The sequence below is a fragment of the Piliocolobus tephrosceles genome, chromosome 17 (genome assembly GCF_002776525.5).
Source record: "Piliocolobus tephrosceles isolate RC106 chromosome 17, ASM277652v3, whole genome shotgun sequence".
In the NCBI taxonomy this organism is placed as follows: domain Eukaryota; kingdom Metazoa; phylum Chordata; class Mammalia; order Primates; family Cercopithecidae; genus Piliocolobus; species Piliocolobus tephrosceles.
The window spans coordinates 19,371,295-19,397,092 of record NC_045450.1 but is presented as its reverse complement, the minus strand read 5'-3'; the positions used below and the strand labels follow the sequence as shown (position 1 = coordinate 19,397,092).

The window sequence follows — 25,798 nt, the reverse complement described above, 5'->3', positions numbered from 1 at the left end:
ACCCTCGTGGAGAGTGTTACAGCTCATAAAGGTAGTGTGGACCCAAAGGGTGAGCAGCAGTAAGATTTATTGTGAAGAGCAAAAGCCCAAAGCTTCCACAGCATGGAAGGGGACCCGAGCGGGTTGCCTGGCTGGCTCCGGTAGCTTTTATTCCCTTATTTGGCCCTGCCCACATCCTGCTGATTGGTCCATTTTACAGAGCACTGATTTGTCCATTTTACAGAGAGCTGATTGGTGCATTTACAATCCTTTAGCTAGACACAGAGCACTAATTGGTGCATTTACAATCCTTTAGACACAAAATCCTTTAGACACAAAAGTTCTCCAAGTCCCCACCCAATGCAGGAGTCCAGCTGGGTTCACCTCTCAAGACCATTGACAACCAGTAGCATTCCTATCAAAAATCCTAACCCAGTAACCCATGGATGGCCCAAGTGCATTCAATCTGTAGCGGCAACTGCTTTCCTAGCAGAAGAAAGTAGACAAATAACTTTCTTTTAGAAGAAACCTCATTGTGGGCACACCTCACTAGTTCAGAGCTATCCTAAGAAAAAAAAAAGCAAAAATGTAGCTTACTAACTCAAAAATCTTAAAGTTTGGGGCTATTCTGTGAGGAAAAGGCGATTTAACATTAACCACTGAAAATTCCCTTAACCCAGCAGATTTCCTAATGAGGGAATTAAATCTTAATTACCATACAGAGGACTAATCAGACCTAGCAGGAACTGCATTCAGGACAGGACAATAGATGGCTCCTCCCATGTGATTGAGGAAACACACACACACACACACACACAATGAGTATTCAGTAATTGATAGGGAAACTCTTGTAGAAGTAGAGTTAGAAAAATTGCCTAATAATTGGTCTGCTCAAACATGCGAGCTGTTTGCACTCCACCAAGCCTTAAAGTACAGAATCAGGAAGGAACCATCTATACCAATTCTAAGTTAATTTAGACTAAACAAGGTCTTATAGACAGCAAAGGATAATTGAAATTCCAAACTTACAAGGGTTTAAACAGAAGTAAAGTTTGCTAAAAGTTAACGGTGTAACATGTATTATCCTAACTTCTAGTCTTGTGGCCTTAGATAGTTTAGTCCACAGACACAAAGGAAGTTCACTTTGGAAAAGTGGTTATCTAAAAAAAAAAAAAAAAAAAAAAAAACTCTATCTCAATCCTGACTCAAAAGGTTACCTACACCCTCTCTGAAATGAATTTGCCTAAGAACGGTTGTTTATGGGAGTGCATCTTGATGGGATAGCTGGGTTATTATGAAATACTCAGGAACCTAGCCCAGCTCTAGAACTCACCTCTGAGTGCAAAGGCAATGTTGGGCATACTGGTAAAGGACCACTAGAATCCAGCAGCCCAGACCCCTTTCTTTGTTGTCAAGAAAGGCAGGAAAACAGGTGCAGGACTGCTACATCGGTGAGCATAACTAATCTGATAAGCAGAGGTCCATGGGTGGTTATGCATCTTGGAAAGGAATAAGTATTATGACCATAGAGGATGCTCTAGGACTAATGCTTATCAGAAAATGACTAGGGGTGCTGTCATCCCTATGTTCTTTTTTCAGACGGAAAACTTTCCCACAAGGCAAAAACACCCCTAAGATGTATTCTGGAGAATTTGGGCCAGTCAGAGTGTATGTACCTTTTTCCCTCTCAGACTTGAAACAAATTAAAATAGACCTAGGTAAATTATCAGATAACCCTGATGGCTATATTGATGTTTTACAAGGGTTAGGACAATCCTTTGATCTGACATGGAGAGATATAAAGTTACTGCTAGATGAGACACTAACTCCAAATGAGAGAAGTGTCTCCATAACTGCAGCCTGAGAGTTTGATGATCTCTGGTATCTCAGTCAGGTCAATGATAGGATGACAACAGAGGAAAGAGAAAAATTCCCCACAGGCCAGCAGGCAGTTCCCAGTGTAGACCCTCACCGGGACACAGAATCGGAACATGGAGATTGGTGCCACAGACATTTGCTAACTTGCGTCCTGGAAGGACTAAGGAAAACTAGGAAGAAGCCTATGAAATATTCAATGATGTTCACTATAATACAAGGAAAGGAAGAAAATCCTACTGCTTTTCTGGAGAGACAAAGGGAGGCATTGAGGAGGCATACCTCTCTGTCACCTGACTCTATTAAAGGCCAACTAAATCTTAAAGGATAAGTTTATCACTCAGTCAGCTGCAGACATTAGAAAAAACTTAAAAAGTCTGCCTTAGGCCCAGAGCAAAACTTAGAAACCCTATTGAACTTGGCAACCTTGGTTTTTTATAATAGAGATCAGGAGCAGGTAGAATGGGACAAACAGGATTAAAAAAAAAAAAGAAAAGGCCACCACTTTAGTCATGGCCTTCAGGCAAGTGGACTTTGGAGGCTCCGAAAAAGGGAAAGACTGGGCAAATCGAATGCCTAATAGGGTTTGTTTCCAGTGCGGTCTACAAGGACACTTTAAAAAAGATTGTCTGACTAGAAATAAACCACCCCCTTGTCCATGCCCCTTATGTCAAGGGAATCACTGGAAGGCCCACTGCTCTAGGGGACGAAGGTCATCTGAGTCAGAAGCCACTGACCAGATGATCCAGCAGCAGGACTGAGGGTGCCTGGGGCAAGCGCCAGCCCATGCCATCACCCTCCCCAGGTATGTTTGACCATTGAGGGCCAGGAGGTTAACTGTTTCCTGGACACTGGTGCAGCCTTCTCAGTCTTACCCTCCTGTCTCAGACAAGTGTCCTCCAGATCTGTCACTATCCGAGGAGTCCTAGGACAGGAAGTCACTAGATACTTCTCCCAGCCCCTAAGTTGTGACTGGGGAACTTTACTCTTTTTGCATGCTTTTCTAATAATACCTGAAGGCTCCACTCCTTTGTTAGGGAGAGACATCCTAGCAAAAGCAGGTGCCATTATATGCTAGAATTAGGAGAAGCAAAAAGGGTAAATATATATACATATATAGGTATGCTTACCTAGTCCTCTATGCCCACACAGCAATATGGAGTGAAAGGGAATTCCTAACTTCCGAGGGAACACCTATCAAACATCAGGAAGCAATTAGGCCGCCAAATTCTCCTTACCTCTGAATCTACTTCCTCCGATCCCTGCCTAAAGATAATTTTATGGGGAAGAGAATTTGCTTGTGTCTCTCCAGGTGACAATCAGGCGCCTGTGTGGGTGCCCACCAAACATCTGAAGATCTATCATAAGCCACAGCATCTAGTGGACCCACCTGTACAGTGCAAATTGAAGGTTTGAAAAGCCTCGATTTGCTTTCCCTGTGCCTTCTGTTACAAGGGGCCTGTTTCTCATTATCAGTGGCCTCCCAGCTATAGCCACAAAAGTTTTTGCTTCTGTTTCAGTAGATTTACTAACATGGGGGTGAGGGTATGCTTGTGTTTTTGCAGTAGATGAATGAACCATGTGGATGCCCTCAAGATGTGTGCGACCATGGAATGGGAGACTGGAGGGACCCATGGATTCCAACCATGGACCGGGTTCCCCCAGTATGAGCCATGAGCCAGTTGAATCTGAATGTGAAGAAGGAACGAAGACTGACCAGAGTCATGGATGCTTAATGGACCAATGCTTTCTGACTCAGTTCCTTTCTACCCTGAATACAAGAGACCCTAATAGTTAGGCAGGAATATCATCACCTCTATTCAGCATGAAGTTACAGAAGATGGACCTTCATCCTTCTGCAACCCCTAGGATTAAGGGTCCTCTTGTAAAAGGAAAAGGGGAGATATGTGGGAAGCATTCAAACCAGAGTAACTCCAGTTTGAATAAGGGCTAAGAAAAATGAAGCTGGATCACCAACTGGCAATTAAAGGCTTCACAGCCTATAATTGACTTGCTCAATTAAAAGAGGTCACCTTTTATGCTAGTAATAATGATAGTAATAATTATACCTTCTCTTTTCAAAAAAGAGAAAGGGGGCATGTTGGGAAAAAGCTGAGTGTTGGGAAGAAAGCTGAGGCAGGGCTTGCATGTCTGACATAAAGTCCTCTGGAATGTGTCTAGACTTGCTGACTCCTTGCTTCTAGCCTTCCTAGGCTCCTAGATTGATTGTATTCCCATTATCTCAAGTAGCAGAACATATTCCTTATAAATGCTAAACCATTACAGCTGTAGATCATGTGCTTGCCCTTTTGACCTCCTCATTCTCACCACCTGTTTCTTTGTTGGATTACCCATAAATAGCATGGGCTCCCAGAGCTCAGGGCCTTTGCAACCTCCACAGTCGCGATGGCCCCCTGGTCCCACTTTACTTCTCAAACTGTCTTTTTCTCAATCCTTTGACTCCGCCAGACTTCATTGCCCCCACCACCTGGTGTTGGGTCTAATAACCCCAACATTTCTATGCCTTTCTCACATCCAGGAGAGACTGAGAATCTGATAGCTTTAAAAGTCTGAAAAGAAACATTTACCATCTATTCTCTCTGAAGGAGTCTTCATGTATCTAACAAGGCCAGCTTTGCTAGCTAATGTCCTTCTTTTCTCTCTCTCTCAACCTTTCTTGCCACTCAACCTGATTTACCAATATAACCTGTTTCTGGCCATGCTCTCAGTCTGCATTCTTTTCTGTAGCCTCAGGATGGTACTGTAAACCAAAACTGAAATTTTAAGCACCCCCAGCCAACTGAATGGACCCCTCCTCTCAGTCAATGGCATTCTAACGTTAACCTGAGACAGGAGGTCAGGCCATGATGGAAATGGGTGATTGGATGTACCTCACTATACCCTCCTCTCTTTGGAATTCAGGCACAACTAACCAGCATTAACATTAAAACAGAGACCTTAAGATAATTTATTCTCTCTGAAGCCTGCTACCTGGAAGCTTCATCTGCATAATAAAAACTTTTACCTCCACAATCCCTTATCCTAACTCTCTCTTGTATTGATCCCAGGTCTTGAGATAAACTCAACCAATTGCCAATCAGAAAATCCTTCTATGACCTGGAAGCCCCTGCTTTGAGTTGTTCCACCTTTCTGGACCAAACCAATATACACCTTATGTATATTAACTGATGTCTTATGTTTCCCTAAAACATATAAAACCAAGCTGTAAACCAATCACCTTGGGCACATGTTCTCAAGATCTCCTGAGGCTGTGTCACAGGCATGTCCTTAACCATGGCAAAATAACCTCTAAATTGATTGAGGCCTATCTTAGTATTGGTTTACAGTATAAAAATTTCTGTAAATCATTGAGAAGCTGGGTTTTCATTCTGAAGGCTCCCATGCATACATGTTAAATAAATTTGCAATATTTGTCTCCTGTTAGTCAATCTGGCTCATGTCAGTGATTTTATAGTGAAACTTTAGGGGTCCAAGAGCTTATGGCCCTAACAGAATGTTGGTAGTGAGGACTAAGCTCTGTTTTTTTTTTTTTTTTTTTTGTCTTTTTTATTTTATTTTTTAATCTTGGCCAAATTCCTTAGGGGAGTCATGCTCTACAAACCATAAATTCTCACCAGATGGGTTTTATTTAACCCTTTATATCATGACTTACTTTCCAATCTGACTCTGGCATAGCATTATGAGACAAGGAAAAAAATCAAAATATTTTACCCTGGAACATATTTCTCTGCCATATCTTGAAATTGCCCAGCAAAGTCTCTTGTGGGAAAAGTCCACATTCTATAGGGAATCCCATTTCTCCTTTGTTTTCCTTCTTTCCTTTCCATATGAGATAATCAACTAAGAGCCAGGCATCCTTTTAAGTCCAGTAAGAAGCATTTTACAACCTGCTCTCTCTCTCTCTGAAGTCTGCTATCTGAGAGATTCCTCTGCACAATAAAACTTGGTCTCCACAATCCTTTATCTTAACCTGAACATTTCCTTTGATCCCAGGTCTTCAGATAAACTTAATCAATTGTCAGTGAGAAAATGTTTAAATTTACCTATAGCCTGGAAGCTTCCACTTTGAGTTGTCTTGCCTTTCTGAACCAAATCAATGTATTTTTTACATGTATTTGATTGATGTCTCATGTATCTCTCAAATATATAAAACCAAGTTACACCCTGACCACCTTGGACACATGTTCTCAGGACTTCCTGAGGGCTGTGTCACAGGCCATGGTTGCTTACATTTAGCTGAGAATAAATCTCTAAACATATTTTACAGAGTTTCACTCTTTGTCAACAATAGTTTGGTGCCCAAACACATGGGGCCTCAGAGAAGACTCAGGACCCTGAAGGAGTTGCCCAAACTCAGAGCTAAGGTACCAGCAGGGCCCACTGAAGCCTACTTGACTTTGAGCTTCTCCTCTGGTGGAACTGGTAAGTCCTCCTGAACCCCAAACCTTCCTTTGGTTGATGGCCCTTGATTTATTCTGAGTTGGTTTTCTCCTAGGAAGTTGTTGTTTCAGGATCCTTATTCTAGTTCAGAACTGCATTTTACATGGAATTCTCTCTTGCTTTTTCTCCTAAAATTTATCTTGATTTGGTTCATCTGTGTGCATTTGCATAAGGAACTGAAAAATGTGCCCTGGGTGACCAAGGGCCTCATGGGAGTGTCTGGGGTGTTGACCCTCCCCAACGTGCAGCAGCCCTACAGGGAAATCCCCAACAAAAATTAATTTAAAATTGCTCATCCAGGAAATGCATGTAAGGGCTGATCACCCAGGGTTTTGAGCCCTCTCAGAGGTCATAGACCTCTGGAGAGAGAAACCCAGACACCTGGGAGGGCAGGAATGACTCAGTGGTGATACACTGTGGAGTCCTGCCCACAAGCAGCACACATTGATCCATCACACAAAAACCCAGGGCTACAGCTCAGTTCCTCCTTTTAATTAAAAAAAAAAAAAAAAAAAAAAAAAAAAAGGTGAGAAACAAATCTAAGAATAAGGAGAAAACAAGGAGAATGATCCTTTTCTGGGCACTCTGTAGGTTTTATGGCACCTCTACTTGCCAGAGTTTATATAAAATAGACGTAATATGGTCTTTGTACACATTTACATTAAGGAAAAAGATTCCTAAGGTCGACCTGCAAACTATAGAGTACCTAGGTTCTATTTTCTCTTCTGCCTGCTTTAAATCTGCTGTTACTTTTCTACTGAGATAAAAACCACCATTTGGATCTAACTGTTTTTTGCAAGCTGGCAAAGTTGTATTTATCCCATGGCTAAAGTACTGAAGAAATAGCTATGGGAACTGTGTGTGTGTGTGTGTGTGTGTGTGTGTGTGCATTTAAAGGCCTTTATCATAGGCTTCTATAATTTTATGTTCAACTGGCAATTGAATCCATTTTAATTTCCCTCTAGCATACCAGACTTTCTCTTTGTACCTTATGATGTAAATTTTACTATCTGATTTCACCTGAGTTGCCTTTAATATGCAAATTTAAGGCTATTTAGCTGACAACTGCCTAGGGTAAGATTTTTTAAAATGGCAAAAAGAAAAAGGTCTTTATGAGTCTATACAATGTGCTTCTACCAGCATGCCTAATACATCATATATTTATGTGTGTGTATACAATATTTTCACGACTAAAAATATATGAAGAGGTTGGGCCCAGTGGCTCATGCCTGTAATCCCAGCATTTTGGGAGGCTGAGGCGGGCAAATTACCTGAGGTCAGGAGTTCGAGACCAGCCTGGTCAACGTGGTGAAACCCCATCTGTACTAAAAGTACAAAAATTAGTTGGGCATGGTGGCACATGCCTGTAATCCCAGCTACTCGGGAGGCTGAGGCAGGAGAAGTGCTTGAGCCCGGGAGATGGGGGTTGCAGTGAGCTGAGATTGTGCCACTCCAGCCTGGCTGACTAAGCAAGATTCTGTCTCAAAAAAAAAAAAAAAAAAAAACATAATAAAATAACATAATATATATACACACATACATATATGAAGAGCTCTGATTAACTGGCTTTTAAAAAGTGCTTAAATCAGATACTAAAAAAAAAAAAAAAGACTATTTAAATGCTTTTTCAAGTTCACGTGACTTAAGTAAAATCTTTACTTAAATAAGATTTTATTTTAGTAAAGATTTAGCTGGCTTTAAAATTATTGGTCAAATACCAGCAATATCTTTAGAATTGTTAGCATTTTGTTTGCACCTATTGATCAAGTCGTTTCATGTTTATTCCCGCAGAATATTATAAGATTTGCTGTGTTATAAACTATAAAACCCAGCCCAAGACAGAGTGATCTTTGATTGTATATGCTTATGAAATATTGTTGGTTTAAATGAAAACAGCTAAATACTGAGTTATTGGTATAAATATCCTTAAAAGTAACCATAAGTTTTATTACTTAAGTAAACACCTGAAATTCACAGCTATAAAAATGGTTAATAGAAAAATAACTTTAAAAATATTGGCTATCACTTTTTTGCAAATAATCTAGGTAAACTACTAAATTAATCAGGTAAATGTAATGGAATAAATGCTGGTAAACAAACTTGTCATAATTTAGGATCTAAGGTTATTATTTGATATTAAGTATCTGGGTAATTTCCAATTTAAGAATTTTTTAACGTTTTTATTGAAGGTAAAATACCTTTGTCTAATTCAAACCTTATTTAAGGGTTATATATGAAACAAGGTAAACCAGGTAATAAGGGCGATATAAAGAAAGTTATAAAAATAAACAAGTATTTTTGACAAAAAAATTTAAAAAGGCTTAAAGAAAAGATATTTTATATAAGAAAGAATCTTGTGTGGTAAATTTTTGTCCAAAATAAAAATGATGGGATTGTACAAGAAAGAGGGGTATTTAATATAAAACAGTCTGAACACTTGTGAATGAACTATGTAAGTCATAATAACATTAATAAAATAAATTTTTAAAGGAGTTATGTAATTCAGTCTTCTATAACTAAAAATAATCATAATAATCTTTCTAGAGATGGGTCTTTAATATTTTAAAAAACGCACTAGTACAAAACTAAGTAATTGGTTAAAACAAGACTTTATTAGAAATATTGACTTTTTTTTTTTTTTTGAGACGGAGTCTCACTCTATCACCCAGGTTGAAGTGCAGTGGCATGATCTCAGCTCACTGCAGCCTCCACCTCCTGGGTTCTAGCAATTTTCCTGCCTCAGCCTTCTGAGTAGCTGGGACTATAGGTGTGCACCACCACCCCTGGCTAATTTTTCTATTTTTAGTAGAGACAGAGTTTCACCATATTGGCCAGGCTGGTCTCGAACTCCTGACCTTGTGATCTGCCCAACTCGGCCTCCCAAAGTGCTGAGATTATAGGTGTGAGTCACCGTGCCTGGCTGACTTATTTTTAATGTAAGAAGTTTTTACATTTTTAATTGTTTCTCAAACATTCTTCAGATTGATATCTTAAAAGTGCTATTCTTTCTCTTGAAAAGGCCTTGAAGGATGGCTCTCTCTTTCACCTTTTGTTGGCTCCTGTAACTTTTACTAGTTATGTAAAGTAAGGGAGAAAAATTGTTTTTGAAAACAGGCAAATAAAGTAACTTTTGAGCATGTCTTTTATTCTGCATGCCTGTTATATCTCCATATTTGTATGTGTCATGTGGAAGTGATATTTCACTTCAAAACTACATGAAAGAGTTCTAATCAACTAACTTTAAAGATGTAAGTGCCTATCAGATTGGCAAAAGCTAGCTCAGATGCCCTTTTAATTTACATAACCTTGATAATCTGTGCTAAAAATTTAATTTGGTGAATTTCATCTCAAAACTCTCCAGTAATTTAAAAATCTTAAAGTCATGTTTTAACCCTCGGGTTTTGCCCCCACCCAAACCTCCCAAAATGAAAATTTGAGTGACTAAAAAGTTAAAATACTAGAAGCACAAAATATGCATTTGTTAACATTTTATAAACACAAAGATGTTAATTCTCAAAAAAATGTAAGTTTATTTTTGGTTAAGAAACATTTAAGAGTTGCTTTATAATGAAGGATAGTAACTCTCGTAACTGTCAAACTACAAATGTTATTTATCTCTCCTTATTTGCTTCAAGGAAGCCAGTATCATGGTATTCTGAAGACCATATGAATCTCTCTCATTTGACATCCCATTGGGCCTGGATCTATTTCACTGCTAATGCTCTGCTTCTAAAATTATACAAGTTGCCTTCTTCTGGGCCCAGGAACTATCATGGAAGAGGTGGGAATGTAAGATTGTAAGGGCCAGCTTTGAGGGCTAAAATTAGGACAAGACCAAACCCTTCAAATCAAGAAGAGGGTACAAAAAAAAATGCCTAAACAGCTGGTAAAACAAATTTAGTTGTCTTCTAAACGATTATGTGTCACTTTTGCATACATCCCAACCACAAAACTTTTCTGCTTACTGTAAAATTTAAATATATATATATTTACTAACAGGATAAAGTACCTTGTAACAAACCCTCCTGGGTATAATACTGCCAGTTATAAGTTGTGAAGATAAATACGTCTATACATATATACATATTTTAAATTATTTTTCAGAACAATGTTTATATTTTGAATAGCTAATTGCTATAAGTCTGTAACAGAAACCAAGCTTACAGTAACTCAACACATAAAAGTTAAAAAGAAGCCAGTCTTGTAACTTTGTCTTTTGGTTTATTGTCAGGTTTTGATTTATTGTCAGGTTTTTTGTTTGTTTGTTTGTTTTTTCAGACAGAGTCTCTCTCTTTTCACCCAGGCTGGAGTGCAGTGACACGATCTCGGCTCACTGCAACCTCTGCCTCCTGGGTTCAAGCAATTCTCCTGCCTCAGCCTCCTGAGTAGCTGGGATTATAGGAGCCCACCACCATGCTCAGCTAATTTTTGTACTTTTGGTAGACAAAGGGTTTCACCATGTTGGCCAGACTGGTCTCGAACTCCCGACCTCAGGTGATCCATCCACCTTGGCCTCCCAAAGTGCTGGGATTACAGGTGTCAACCACCACACCTAGCTTTTTTTTTAAACTTAAAATAATTTTAAGAAGTAAGGAATGCCTGTCCGCATCCATTCCTATCTGGCCTAGAACAATTAATTGGCTATAAGTCTTTTGACTCCTAAGGTCCTCAGCCATGGGCAGTCCTGCCAAGGAAAAAATGACAGTGCAGAATTGACTTCTCCTGTGACAAAATTTTTTCTCTCCCAGATACCAGTATATGGTCCAATTCAAAAGTGGTGGGAAAAATAGATTCGTCTACTGTTAACAAGTCTATAACAATTTAGATACCGAGGGACAGATGTTTCTTGCATTTAATTTACACCCTCCTCAGGATGCTTTATCTATGGAAACACATTGACCAGAAAAGATATTCAATTTATTAAATTCTGATTTAATGTTGGTCCCCAATTTCCAAATAAGATTTATCATAGGGTTCAAATAACTCTTAATAAGTAAGGTAACCACATTGTGAGTCTGATCAAAGAATATGATGATTCATGCAGTGTTTATTCTGGCTGATGGATTTGTTTACTGCTCTCTGATGCCACCTATAACCTTGGATGCCCAAATCTTCACTATCTTTATGATAGACATTTTCTTGTAAATGTTATGCCAGATACAGCAAAAGGGAAAGGCACAATTAAAGACCCGGATCATGATAGCTCAGAACATAGATCTGATCTGGGATTTTTTTTTAAAAAAAGACTGAACCCTAAGCCTGACTCCATCTCGTCCCTTAAACTCCATGTCTTCCCCCCCCCATTACCCAAAACGCTAATATTTAAAACTATTGCCATCAAATCAGAGGACCAAAGTACACAAAGTGGGCAGAGTCTCAGATGGAGTCATTAGTTATGCCCTGATAAGATGTGTACCGAGTTTGGACCAAGGCCATCATCTGAGGAATGTGGCAAAACTTGGCTGTCATAAGAGCTTTGAAATACAGATGGAAACAGAATACAGCCAGACTGAAGCTTCATGAGTAAAATCAAATTATAATTCAGAGTTAGCTCTGTAAGGGCAATCATTAAACTCTGATATTTTAACTTTTATGTCTAAAACATGTTAGCTCTGATTTTTGAAGCAGCCATTTCAATTTCAGAGTCCCTAAAAGATACATAAATTCCCATAAGTTTCAAAGAGTGTATTTTGGTTTAGCTTAAAATTAACTCTCAAACATAGGAAGATGAAAAATAAAGTTGTATTAAGATAACACCACACACCCAACAGCCTGGCAAAAATTAATAAGTCTTACAATACCAAATGTTGGCAAGAACATGGAACAATGGAAATTCTCCTGCCCTGCTTATATAAGGAAGCATAAATTGATTTGGAAGATCGTGTGGTATTGTGTTGTATCAGTGTGACCCGTAATTCCTTTCCTTGAAAAACTCTACAGAAATGCATGATCAAATAAATCCTAGGACACGCCAGGGTGCGTGTCCTAGGATTCTATGCAGCATTAATCATCAATAGCCTCAAAGTGAAAACTACAGAAATATCCATTAATAGTAGGACTGGTATAAGAAATTGTGGTATTTTCATAAAATAGGATGCTACACAAAATGAAGATAAACTACAGTAATATGCAACAACAGGGACACATCTTAGAAGCATAATTATTATGTAATAATGTAGCATTACATGTGTGAAGTTCAAACACATGTAAAATAAAATTTTGGTTAGGGATAGTTCCTTAGGAGGTAAAATTATAAAGGCAAGTAAGGAATTAACAACATAAAAGTCAAGATAGTTGCTTCCTTTAAGGGAGATGGAAGTCTCTGAGGTGCTGGCAATGTTATGTTTTTTTGACTTGGGTGAGTGGTTACACAGGTATTTTCTTTTTAATAATTCATTAATCTGTAAATTTCTGTCTTATGCATTTTCTGTATAATTGTTATTTCACAATTCAAATATTTAAAAAGGAATCAACCCACAATCATGCAGGGCTCACTGAGTTTCCTTTGGATCTCTGGATCTGCTTTAACTAATTAACTTTCGATCATTATCACCACCAATACTTAACACAAACACACACACACACTCCTCAAAGAACCAGAGGAAAAACAGACCATAACGTATCAGATTACTTAAAATCCTATGCAAAGATGTTGTTACAAGCCACTTCTACCATACCTGGTGAAATCTTGCCGCAGAATCATTCGAAATACAGATGGTGCCCCAAAAAACTGGTTGATGGGGTATTTCAACAATACCTGGAAAGGGAAGAGAGAAGAAATTTTATTTTTACAGTTAAGATTAAACTAACAGCCAATTATTAGCAGTCTAGCTCTGACCTTCCCTCTAGAAGAGCCCATTTATTAATTTCTTAATCATTTAAATACACATATATTGAGCATGGATTTTATACATGGTATGCATCAGGTACTGTTGGGGAAATACAAAAAGTGAGATACTATTCCAACTCCTATGGTGAGTAGGTGCTAATAGGATAAAACAGGACTTGAATGATAAGGCAGAAGTTGGTAGATGTTGTAAGAAATATTTGAAGTACAAAAGTTCTATAAGAACACAGGAGAGGGAAATACTCCTAGTTGTGTGTCCCAGGGGGCTTGATGGAAGAGGTGGAATTTAGTCAGGACATTAGCAAATACATATGGTATCTACAGGCAGAGAAACAGGGACTACCTTGGAGATAGATGAAATAACAAGAAATAGGGTCTCGGGAGCTAAAGAAACATTTAAGTCAAGTCAAATAATATGATTTATTTAGTTCCACTGGAGAGGAGCAATAATTAAATTTAGGAAGATAAGGTAAGTTGGAGTCAGGTTATTTAGACTACAAAATGTTTGGTATTCATGATTAATTAGTTGGATGTATTCTCTTTTCAAGTTTCAGATCAGCGTGGAGATACACTAAGAGAGTGAAGAACAGTAAAGAGAAGAGAAAGTGGGTTTGGGTGTCTTAATTTAAATCCTCTTCCTTAATTTGTCCATAATTCTATTTCCTTATCTGTAAAATGGGAATGTCCATATATTCCATGTAGAATCATGATTAAATATAATTGTCATTTGTGGACAAATCTGGCTCTACTTCCAGTACCTCTTCATAGACCCAATCAGCTTTCAATCTCTAGCCTCTACCTCTTTAATATCTCACATTTACACATGCTTTTAAAATTTTTGTCCTACTCTCACCCTTGGCCCACTGCTCCTACCCCAACAGGTGTCTTTCCATGTCTGTGAAGGTCTCAAGCCCATGCCAGCAATGTCTGTGTCAGTAACCTCACTCCAGGCACAGAGAGTTGGATTGGTGACTTGGTGACAGACAATTGCCTTAGGCTGTGTTGGTAGAAGAGCTGAGGCAGGGCTGGCTTGTCTGTCATGACGTAAAAGAGTCTTGGAACATGTCCTGGGTCCAGGGCCTAAACCCCCTCATGGCCTTTGAGCACCAAGCTCTGTGCCAAAGGGTGGAAGGCTGCCCTGCTGCACCATAATCTAAGCCCAGGGCATAAAACCCCTTGTAGCTTGGATGGAATCCAGGGCTCAGGGCATAAAACCCCTCATGCACAGATTTGTTGGTTACTCTCCCAGGCTTGTAAACATGTTCTCCATTATCCCAGGTAGCAGAGCATGTTACATATGCATCAAAGAAAATGCTAAACTGTCACAGTTACACTTGATGCACTGCTACCTTTCTACCCCCACGTCCTCACATCCTCACCTCTTTGCCACCACATCCGCATGTCCTCACCACCTGCTTCTTTGTTTGATCACCAATAAATAGTGTGGGCTCCCAGAGCTTGGCCTTCACAGCCTCCATATCAGTGTTGGCCCCCTGGACCCACCTTATGCACTCTTGTCTTTTCTCATTCCTTTGACTCTACCGGACTTTGTAGCCCCCACAGCCTCATGTTGGGTTTGATCACCCCAACATTCAGACCACTCAGCCTCTAATTGACCTGGACTGGTTTTCTGGGAAGGGGGAATGTCAGCCCTGAAATGCTGTGATTGCTATGTTTTACTCTATGCATCTAAAGTAGCAAAAGTAGTTCTACAAACAGAAAGAAGGAAGCAAACCTATAGAGAAAAGCAGAGGAGACACTGAAGCTGCCTTGATTCTTAGTATCTTTCTAGTTTCTGTTTTAGATCTTTATCAAGCTCATATTGCTCTTCTACAGAATAATGAGCTATTCTAATTCCCCCTTCCATGTATTTCTTTTTCCGCTAAGCTACTTTGAAGTAGGCTTCTGTTACTGGCAGCCAAGGGAGCTCTGCTTAGTAGGTAAGAATCAGACATCATAGGTGTCTGGGGCCTTTCCCAGAACTTGGTAGGTGTTCACCAAATGTGGGCTCTGCCTATTATCATGTAAGTCATAATCTATGACTCCTCTTGGTGCTTTGCAGCTTTCAGTAGGGGTGTGGAACAGACAGCAGGAGACTCTTGCAATAGATTTGGCAAGAAGGACTAAGTTGACAGGGGTGGGCAGAGAGGAAATAGAAGGAATGTTTTGTTTTACTAATTTGAATAGTATTTACTTATTTATTTTTGGTCTAAATGCTCCCTTTAAAAGTCAGAGTGACAAGATGGATAAAAATAAAAGACCCAACTGTCTTCTGTCTTCAAGAGGCCCATCTCACATGTAATGACATCCACAGGCTCAAAGCACAGAAATGGAGAAATACCTGCCATGCAAATGAAAAACACAAAAGAGCAGAAGTCATTATTCTTATATCAGATAAAACAGACTTTAAGCCAGCAATGATTAGGAAGGACAAAGGAGGGCATTATATAATGATAAAGGGTTCAATTCAACAAGAAGACTTAACTATCCTGAATATATGCACACCAAACATTGGAACACCTAGATTCATAAGATGAGTTCTTCTTGACCTATAAAAAGACTTTGCCGGCTGGGCGCGGTGGCTCAAGCCTGTAGTCCCAGCACTTTGGGAGGCCGAGACAGGCGGATCACGAGGTCAGGAGATCGAGACCATCCTGGCTAACATGGTGAAACCCTGTCTCTACTAAAAAATACAAAAAACTGGCCAGGTGAGGTGGTGGGCACCTGTAGTCCCAGCTACTTGGGAGACTAAGGCCGGAGAATGGCATGAACCTGGGAGGCAGAGCTTGCAGTGAGCTGAGATCCAGCCACTGCACTCCAGCCTGGGTGACAGAGCGAGACTCCATCTCAAAAAAAAAAAAAAAAAAAAAGGCTTTGCCAAACAAAAATAGTGGGGGACTTCAACAACACACTGAAAATGTTAGACACATGATTCAGGCAGAAAACTAAACTAACAAAGAAATTATGGACTTAAACTCAACATTTGACCGATTGGACCTAATAGACATCTACAGAATAATTTATCTAACAACCACAGAATATACATTCTTCTTGTTCCCACATGGAACATATTCTAAAATTCACTGCACATTCAGTTATAAAGCAAGTCTCAATAAATTAAAAAAATCAAAATCATACCAAGTACATTCTTAGACCACAGTGCAATAAAAACAGAAATCAATGCCAAGAAGATCACCGAAAACTATACAAAAACATGGAAATTAAACAATTTTTTCCTAAATAACTCTTGGGTGAACAAGAAATCAAAAAAGTATCTGAAATTAATGAAAATGAAAATAGAGATACCATCTACCAAAATATTTGAGATGCACCTGAAGCAATGTTATGAGGAAAGTTTATAGCACTAAATGCCTTCATTAAGAAGTTAGAGAGATCTCAAATTAAGAATCTAACATCACTTCTAGAGGAACTAGGGAAAAAAAGAACAACCAACAAACACCAAAGCTATCAGAAGAAAATAAATAATTAGAATTAAAGAACCGATTGGAATTAAGATGCAAAAGTTTATACAAAATATCAATGAAACTGAGAGCTTGTTTTTCAAAAGAATAAACAATATTGATAGACAATAGCTAGATTAACAAAGAAAAAAAATGAGAAGATCAAAATAAGCCCAATCAGAAATGACATAGATGATGCTATAAATGGTCCCACAGAAATATAAAAGATCTTAATAGACTATTATGAACACATCGATGCACATAAATTAGAAAATCTACAGGAAATGGATAAATTCTTGGAAACACACAACCTCTCAAGATTGAACCAGAAAGAAAGTGAAAACCTGAACAGACAAATAACAAGTTCTGAAATTGAATCAGTAACTACTAACTCCCCAAAACCCTGGACAAGATACATTCACAGCTGAATTCTAACAGATATACAAAGAACTGGTACCAATCCCTCCATAACTAATCCAAAAGATTGAGGAGAAGGGGCTCCTCTCTAACTCATTCTATGAAGCCAGAATCATTGTGGAACCAAAATCTGGCAGACATACAATGACAAAAGAAAACTCCAAGTCAATATTCCTGATGAACATAAATGCAAAAATCCTCAACAAAATATTAGTAAACTGAATCCTGTAGCATATCAAAAAGTTAATTCACCATGATCAAGTAGGCTTTATTCCTAGGATGCAAGGTTGGGTCAACATATGCAGATCAATAAATATGATTCACCTCATAAACAGAAGTAAAAACAAAAGTCATATGATCCTCTTAGTAGGTGCAGAAAAAGCTTTCAAAAAATCTAATATCTCTTCATGATAAAACCCCTCAATAAATGAGGCATTGAAGGAACATACCTCTATATAATAGCCATCTATGACAAGCCCACAGCCAACATCACACTGACCAGGCAAAAGCTGGAATCATTCCCCTTGAGAACTGGAAAAAGAGTAGGATGCCCACTCTCACCACTCCTATTCAACAAAGGATTGGAAGTCCTAGCCAAAGCAATTAGGCAAGAGTAAGAAATAAAAGATATTCAAATAGAAAAAAAGTCCAACTATCTCTTTTTGCTGATGATATGATTATATACATAAAAAACCCTAAAAACTCTACCAGAAGGCTCCTGGAACTGATAAACAACTTCAGTAAAGTTCCAGGATATAAAATCAATGTACAAAAATTAGCATTTCCATACATCAACAATGTTCTAGCTGACAGCCAAATCAAGAATGCAATCCGATTTACAACAACCTCTAAAAATGAAATATCTAAGAATACATCTAACCAAGGAGGTGAAAGATGGCTACAAGGAGAACTACAAAACACTGCTGAAAGAAAGCAGAGATGACACAAATAAATGGAAAAATATTCCATGCTCATATATTGGAAAAACCAATATTGTTAACATGACCATATTGCCTAAAGCAATTTACAGATTCAATGTTATCCTTATTAAAATGCCAATGTCGTTTTCACAGAATTAGAAAAAAATGACTCTAAAACTCATATAGAACCAAAAAGAGCTTGAATGGTGAAAACAAAGCCAGAGGCGTCATGTTGCCCAACTTCAAACTATACCATATGGCTACAATAACCAAAGCAGCATTACTGGTACAAAGACAGACACATAGACCAATGGAACACAATAGAGAACTCACAGCTGTTAGTCATGTGGTCTTCAATAAAGTGAACAAAAATAAGCAAAGGAGAAAGGACTTCCTATTCAATAAATGGTGCTGGGAAAACTGGCTAGCCATATGTAGCAGAATAAACCTTGGCTCCTACCTTTCACCATATACAAAAATCAACTCAAGATGGAGTAAGGATTTAAATATAAAACCTTACACTGTAAATATCCTAGAAGAAAATCTAGGAAATACTCTTCTGGATATTAGCTTTGGCAAAGAATTTATGGCTAAGTCCCCAGAAGCAATTGCACCAAAATAAAAAATTAACAAGTGGGACCCAATTAAACTAAAGAGCTTCAGCAAAGCAAAAGAAACTACCAAGAGAGTAAATAGCTTATAGAGTGGGAGAAAATATTTTCAAACTATGCATCTGACAATATCCAGAATCAAATATCCAGATTCTACAAAGAATTTAAGTTCTTTGTAGATTCTAATACATAATGTCTAATTAGAACTAATATCTAGAATCTTCAAAGAACATAAATCAATAAGTAAAACCCAAATAATCCAATTTAAAAAATGGGCAAAGGACATAAGCAGACACTTCTCAAAAGAAGACATGCAAGCATCCAACAAACATATGAAGAAATGCTCAATGTCATTAATCAGATAAATGCAAATTAAAACCATAGTGAGATACTATCTCACACCTATCAGAATGGTGATTATTAAAAGGTCAAAAATAAATGCTGGTGAGGCTTTGGAGAAAATGGAATGCTTATATACTATTGATAGAAATGCAAATTAGTTTAGGCACTGTGGAAAGTAATTTGGAAATTCCTCAACAAACTTAGAACTACCATTTGACCCAGCAATCCCATTACTGGGTATATATCCAAAGGAAAATAAATGGTTCTACCAAAAAGACACATAGGCTCATATGTTATTGGCAGTGGTATTCACAATAGCAAAGACATCGAATGACCTATGTCCCCATCAATGGTGGATTGGTATAAAGAAAATGTGCTACATACGCGCCATGGAATACTATGCAGCCATAAAGAAGAATGAAATCATGTCCTTGGTAGCAACATGGATGAAGCTGGAGGCTGTTATCCTAAGTAAATGTATGCAGGAGTAAAAAACCAAACATCACTTTTTCTCACTTACAAGTGGGAGCTGAACATTGAGTACACATGGACACAAAGTTGGAAACAATAGATGCTGGAGATAACAATAGGCACTATGAGAAGGGAGGGAGAGGGAGGGGGTCATGGGCTGAAAAACTTATTGGGTACTCTATGCACTACCTGAGTCATGAGAATATTCTTACTCCAAACCTCAGAATCATGCAATGTACTAATGTAATGAATCTGCACATGCACCCTCTGAATAAAAAATTTAAAAAACTTTTTGTCTTAGTCTTCAGTAAGATGGACTAATACAATATATAAATTAAAAATTATCATGAGTAATTCATAAAAATAGTAAGTGGGAAATAGTAATGCAAATGCTGTTTTGGTAAATTTGTAGCATTTTAAACTTTAAGCATTTACTAAGGTTTAAAATACATAAAGACCTTTTGAGACACTCTCTATAGTAGCAGGAGAATTAGGCATGAGGGTGGGAAGGGCGGTCAGTCTTGTTTGTGGTGCTTTAAGTCTCAGATGCAGAATGTGGTACAGAAAATAATGATGGTGACACAGGAGGAGGCATTGATATAGAGGCAGGGAATGAGATATGGGAAGTGCAGTTTGAAGTTCTGGAGGAATGATCAGATGGTCTTTACCAACTAGCAGGTTGGAAATGTTTTGCTAGCCTGAGAGAATCAGCTTGAACCGGGGAGACTAGACCCTAGGTACAGTCCTGACAGCCACCTTCATTGATGTGCTTGCTGAGGAAAATGGAGGTGAAGGAAATTGCTTAGAAAGAAGAGGAACAGTAAGGGCAGACCATTGGGGAGGACTACAGTATTCAGGAGCAGGCTAGGTGAAGCAGAGGTGGCTGCAGCAAATGGAGAATGTTCTTTGGTGAAGTTTGGTATTAAGGTGGAAAAGATGGGTTGACCCAGTGTATAGCAGGTTCAAAGGGAGGAATTTTAGGATAAGTACACTGAATATGTTTATGGACTGAGGGTGTAAAACTAGCAAAAAGTGAGAGACTGAAAATACAGGAGAAAATGAGTAGTAGATTAAAGATTAATAAAGAAATGCTGTTTCTCCAAGGCCAGGAGATAGAACTCTGCAGTGGTTGTGCAGAACGGGTGGATTTTGAGAGGTGGAGGGCAAGGTCTGCCTCTGAGAGGGAAAGCAAGGATGTGAGCAGAGACATAAGGAAAATTTTGGGGTGAAGGGACATACAGAGAAGGAGTTCATGCAGGTGACTTGAATTGTCATCATGATGTACTCATCTTAAAAATAGCAGCGGCAGTTCCCACTGATAGAGTGGTTTCTATATGCTGATGTCAGGGTTAAGTACTTTACACATATTGCCTCTATCATCTCATTAATATTACCTAAGATTTTATGAGGTAGTAATCATTGTTTTGTTATTTAATTTATTTAATTTTTTAAAAATTATACTTTAAGTTCTAGGGTACATGTGCACAACGTGCAGGTATGTTACACTTGTATACATGTACCATGTTGGTGTGCTGCACCCATTAACTGGTCATTTACATTAGGTATATCTCCTAATGCTATCCGTCCCTGCTCCCCCCACCCCATGACAGGCCCCGGTGTGTGACGTTCCCCTTGCTGTGTCCAAGTGTTCTCACTGTTCAATTCCCACCTATGAGTGAGAACATGTGGTGTTTGGATTTCTGTCCTTGCAATAGTTTGCTCAGAATGATGGTTTCCAGCTTCATCTATGTCCGTATAAAGGACATGAACTCATCCTTTTTTATGGCTGCATAGTATTCCATGGTGTATATGTGCCACATTTCTTAATCCAGTATATCATTGACGGACATTTGGGTTGGTTCCAAGTCTGTGCTATTGTGAATAGTGCTGCAATAAACATACATGGGCATGTGTCTTTATAGCGACATGATTTATAATCCTTTGGGTATATATCCAGTAATGGGATGGCTGGGTCAAATGGTATTTATAGTTCTAGATCCTTGAGGAATCGCCAGGATATTAACAGACACTTCTCAAAAGAAGACATGTATGCAGCCAACAGACACATGAAAAAATGCTCGTTGTCACTGGCCATCAGAGAAATGCAAATCAAAACCACAATGAGATACCATCTCACACCAGTTAGAATGGTGATCATTAAAAAGTCAGGAAACAACAGGTGCTGGAGAGGATGTGGAGAAATAGGAACATTTTTACACTGTTGGTGGGACTGTAAACTAGTTCAACCAATGAGGTAGTAATTATTAAAAGTCCTGTTTTGCAGATAAGGAAACTGATGCTCAGAGTGGTATGTAACCTGCTAGTTAATTTCAAAGGTGGGATAAGAAACTAGATCTGTCATATTCCAAGGTCTGTTTTTAAACATTTCATCATATTGAGTAAGAACACACACACACACACACACACACACACACACACACACACACCAGCTGCTTGTCCCTGGCAGCATCATGGTCCAGGATCTGGGAGACTTGGACTTGTGCTTGCTTTAATTTTTCAGAATGCACATCCTGGGTCCCAAGTCCACAAAGGCTGATCTACAGGTCTGGAGGATGGCCCGGTAATATGCACTTTCTTCAAGGTCACGATTTGATGTCACTCGGGTATAGTGACTCAGATTCAGTGCTTCACACTTTGAGAAGCCCAGGCACAGGATCATCTTAGGCTCATAGGCTTCTTTGCTTAATAAAATATATATATATATTTTTTAGCAAGGTCCAGCTTTTGGCCTGGAAACATGGATTTTTTCTGGAATTTTGCTGATAGTGGAAGTTGAGTCTTCTTACCTGTATGATGACCTTGGTGTCAAACCGTGGCAGATGGTGGATAAAGGCTGTACACCCCGCTGTCCATGGCTCCACCAGGGCCCCCATGGTAGCCAGAATCCATCCTGGGTCTGACAGGCACCAGGAGACATCAGATGTCTTCAGGCTCCGTATTTTCCTGCTAACTCCAAAATGCAGTGGCTTCAGCTGTGTGATCATGGCCGATGCAATGAAGGGCTATGCACTCTGGTTTTTAGCTATGAACCCACCCCTCTCACTCTCAGTTCACGTGATTTGTGTGGGGCTCCACACCACCCTCAGGCCAGGTCTCAAAGGTGTACTGCTAAATATTTCCTGATTACGTACAACTGAAACCGGTTCAGTCATACTACCTCTCTTGAACTGATTCTCCTCCAGTGTTCTCTGTATCCAGACATGTCATCCCTGTCCATGAAGTTGTCCAAGCCCCAAACTTTGGCATCGTCCTTGACCTCCTTCCATCTCCCATGTTTAGCCAGCAGATCTGGTCCACTCTACTTCCTGAAATCTCAACTGTGTTAATTTCCATCATATCTCCAGCACCTGGTCCATGCCCTACTAGCTTGCACCTGGATTAGACTAGGAGCCTTTAACTGCTCTTCCCTAACTCTATTCTGACTTTCTCCAATCCATCCTTCATCCTGTAGCCATGGTGATCTTATCAAAATACAGATTTGATCAGATCTCCTCCTCCCTAAAAAACCTTCAGTATCTTCCCATTGTTTTCCTAATAAAGTCCAAAATCTACTACAAGGTCTGCAAGCCCTGTCAGGTTTGTCATGTGTGTGGCTTGTGGAATGTGTGCTGTCTCTACCCACATTTCCTCACACCTCCTATGAAGGTGCTCTGATAGAACCTAAATGTGCCTCCTTTGTCGCTCTGAGGCCTCTGTCAGCAAACATTTAGGACTCCCAGCCTTCACCTCTCAGACCCTGAGAGGTCTGAACCAAAGAGAGTGAAAGGGAAAAGGAGCATGGAGTCACTTCTACTTACAGCTCCTTTCCCAAGACACACACACACACACACACAAACACACACACACACACTTATCCCACATCTGGGATCCAGCCTCTATGTTGGTGCCCTCTTTCCTACCTTGTAGGGAAGGAGGCTTGTAAGGCCAACCCATGACAGTGTTTTGCCATCTTCGGGAAGCCTGTGGTCCCACTGGTGAAGAAGATGACCATTGGGTCCACGGTCTTTGACTTAATACAGGTGTGTTCTGGGGATGCTGATCTGCAAAGGGGTTCAAGACAAAAGGAAAAAAAGTCATTATTGCTGTTTCTTCATCTTCTGGGGAAGCAAAAGAAACATAAGGCATGGACAGGAAACTGGGAGTTTGCAACACTAGAGGAAAACTGGCTCTCGCGGTGTTAGGCATCACACTGACTTGATGGGTGATTTGGACATGTGGACCAGCATTTTTTTATTTGAAAAGTTGGTAAAATACAACGAATCTTTAAGTAATTTAATGAACATTTAAATAGCACCCTTTATCCCTATCGGATGAGCTTTCCTGCCTTGGGCCCTTTCTCCTTACCACCGTTCCTGAAGTTCTGGTATCATCCTGCAGCCCCATCTCCGGTTCCATTGCGCTGCCGGGCAGGGTCCCCGGATGCAGGGAGAGCCAGTCTCCAACTGGGTGAAGCTCCCCTATGGCGTGCCTTGGACGCCGGGTCTCCCCCGGCCCCAGGGCCCTAGTCCCACAGGCAAAGGAGACAGTAAATCTGTTATCTCCAATCCCCATGTGGGCCACCAGAAATGTTTTCGGATAATTTAGGAATCAGAGGGACTGATGGGGTTGAGGAGGATATATTTATTATTTAGATACACCAGCCCAATCAGATTAACATCCAAAGGACTGAGCCCCTTTAAGCATTTTGTGGGGGGTGGGGAGGGAGAGATCTGTGCAGGGGGAAGCGTATTACAGAAGTGAGAAACAAAGACAGTTATTCAATTAAGATATGCATTACATCATTTCTTACTTTTCAAGGAAAAACATGTTTTACAACTTGAGTTTATCTGTCTAGATGAGGAAAGAAAGAGACCCTCTCATATTGTTTTATATTGTCTTATGCTTAGTACCTGTTTTAAGAAAGAAACAAGAAAGTAAAGCTAAAGACAGGCAGCCCGGTGCCAGGCCCAGAACCAGGCCCGGGTCTGCCTGGCCTAACCCCAGTAGTTAAAAATCAACTCATGACTTAGAAACCGATGTTCCTGACATTGTATAAAAGAACATTGTGAAACTCCCTGTCCTGTTCTGTTTTACTCTGACCGCCAGTGCGTGTAGCCCCTGTCACATACCCGCTGCTTGCTCAAATCAATCACGACCCTTTCACATGAAATCTTTAGCGTTGTGAGCCCTTAAAAGGGACAGAAATTGTGCACTCAGGGAGCTCAGATTTTAAGGCAGTAGCTTGATGATGCTCCCAGCTGAATAGAGCCCTTCCTTCTACAACTCAGTGTCTGAGAGGTTTTGTCTGCGGCTCGTCCTGCTACATTTCTTGGTTCCCTGACCGGGAAGCGAGGTAGCTGATGGATGGCCAAGGCAGCCCCTTAGGTGGCCTCGGCCTGCCCTGTGGAGCATTCCTGTGGGGAACTCCGGTCAGCCTCAGTCACGCGATCCGAAAGGCACTTCTGGGTAGGCAATTGTCGCAGTGGAACGCCTCACCAGAGCAGCGCGTAGCAGGTCCCCATGGAGGATTAACACAGTGGCTGAACACCGGGAAGGAACTGGCACTTAGAGTCCCGACATCTGAAACTTGGTAAGACTAGTCTTTGGAACTTGCTGCACTCCATCTGAGTGGAAGCATGGCCTCATCACCCACGGTGTGTGCCTGGATTGGCACTTTTTTTCTGGTTTTGACTTGGCTTGACTTGGTAAGACTTGTCTTTGGAACTTGCCCCACTCCATTTGAGTGGAAGCGTGGCCTGATTACCCATGGTGTGCCTGGATTGGCACTTTTGTTCTGGTTTTGACTTGACTTGAATTGCTGGATACTTTGGTTTTGGTTTTGACTTGGCTTAAATTTCTTGGTACTCAGATTTTGAATTTCGTGGTATTCTGATTTCGTGGTACACGATAAAAGTGTGTGTGTGCTCTCTTTACCCGTTCTTTGTTTTGTGGTGAGTGTGTGTGGTGTGAGCATGGTATTTTCTCTTGGGACAACATGGGTCAGGCACAAAGTAAGGCCACCCCATTGGGAACTATTTTAAAAAATTTCAGAAAAGAAAAAAGAGGGGAGGCAGGATTTATATAAAAAGAATGTTATAGGCTGGGCGTGGTGGCTCACGCCTGTAATCCCAGCACTTTAGGAGGCCGAGGCGGGTGGATCACGAGGTCAGGAGATCGAGACCATCCTGGAGAACACGGTGAAACTCCGTCTCTACTGAAAATACAAAAAAATTAGCCGGGCGTGGTGGCAGGCGCCTGTAGTCCCAGCTTCTAGGGAGGCTGAGGCAGGAGAATGGTGTTAACTTGGGAGGTGGCAGAGCTTGCAGTGAGCGGAGATTGCGCCACTGCACTCCAGCCTGGGTGACAGAGCAAAACTCTGCCTCAAAAAAAAAAAAAAAAAAAAAAAAAAAAAAA

General features: G+C 40.0%; 1 protein-coding gene across 1 annotated transcript in view; it reads right to left on the bottom strand.

Annotated features, from left to right (window-relative positions):
* ACSM1 (acyl-CoA synthetase medium chain family member 1) overlaps positions 1 to 25,798 on the bottom strand; it is a 57,098-nt gene that overhangs the window by 17,249 nt on the left and 14,051 nt on the right. The window contains exons 5-7 of the mRNA XM_023225057.1: positions 23,305 to 23,445; positions 22,192 to 22,351; positions 12,993 to 13,072 (exon numbers count right to left, since the gene is read on the bottom strand). Coding sequence (XP_023080825.1) covers positions 12,993 to 13,072; positions 22,192 to 22,351; positions 23,305 to 23,445 — 381 coding nt within the window. The remainder of the gene's footprint in view (positions 1 to 12,992; positions 13,073 to 22,191; positions 22,352 to 23,304; positions 23,446 to 25,798) is intronic.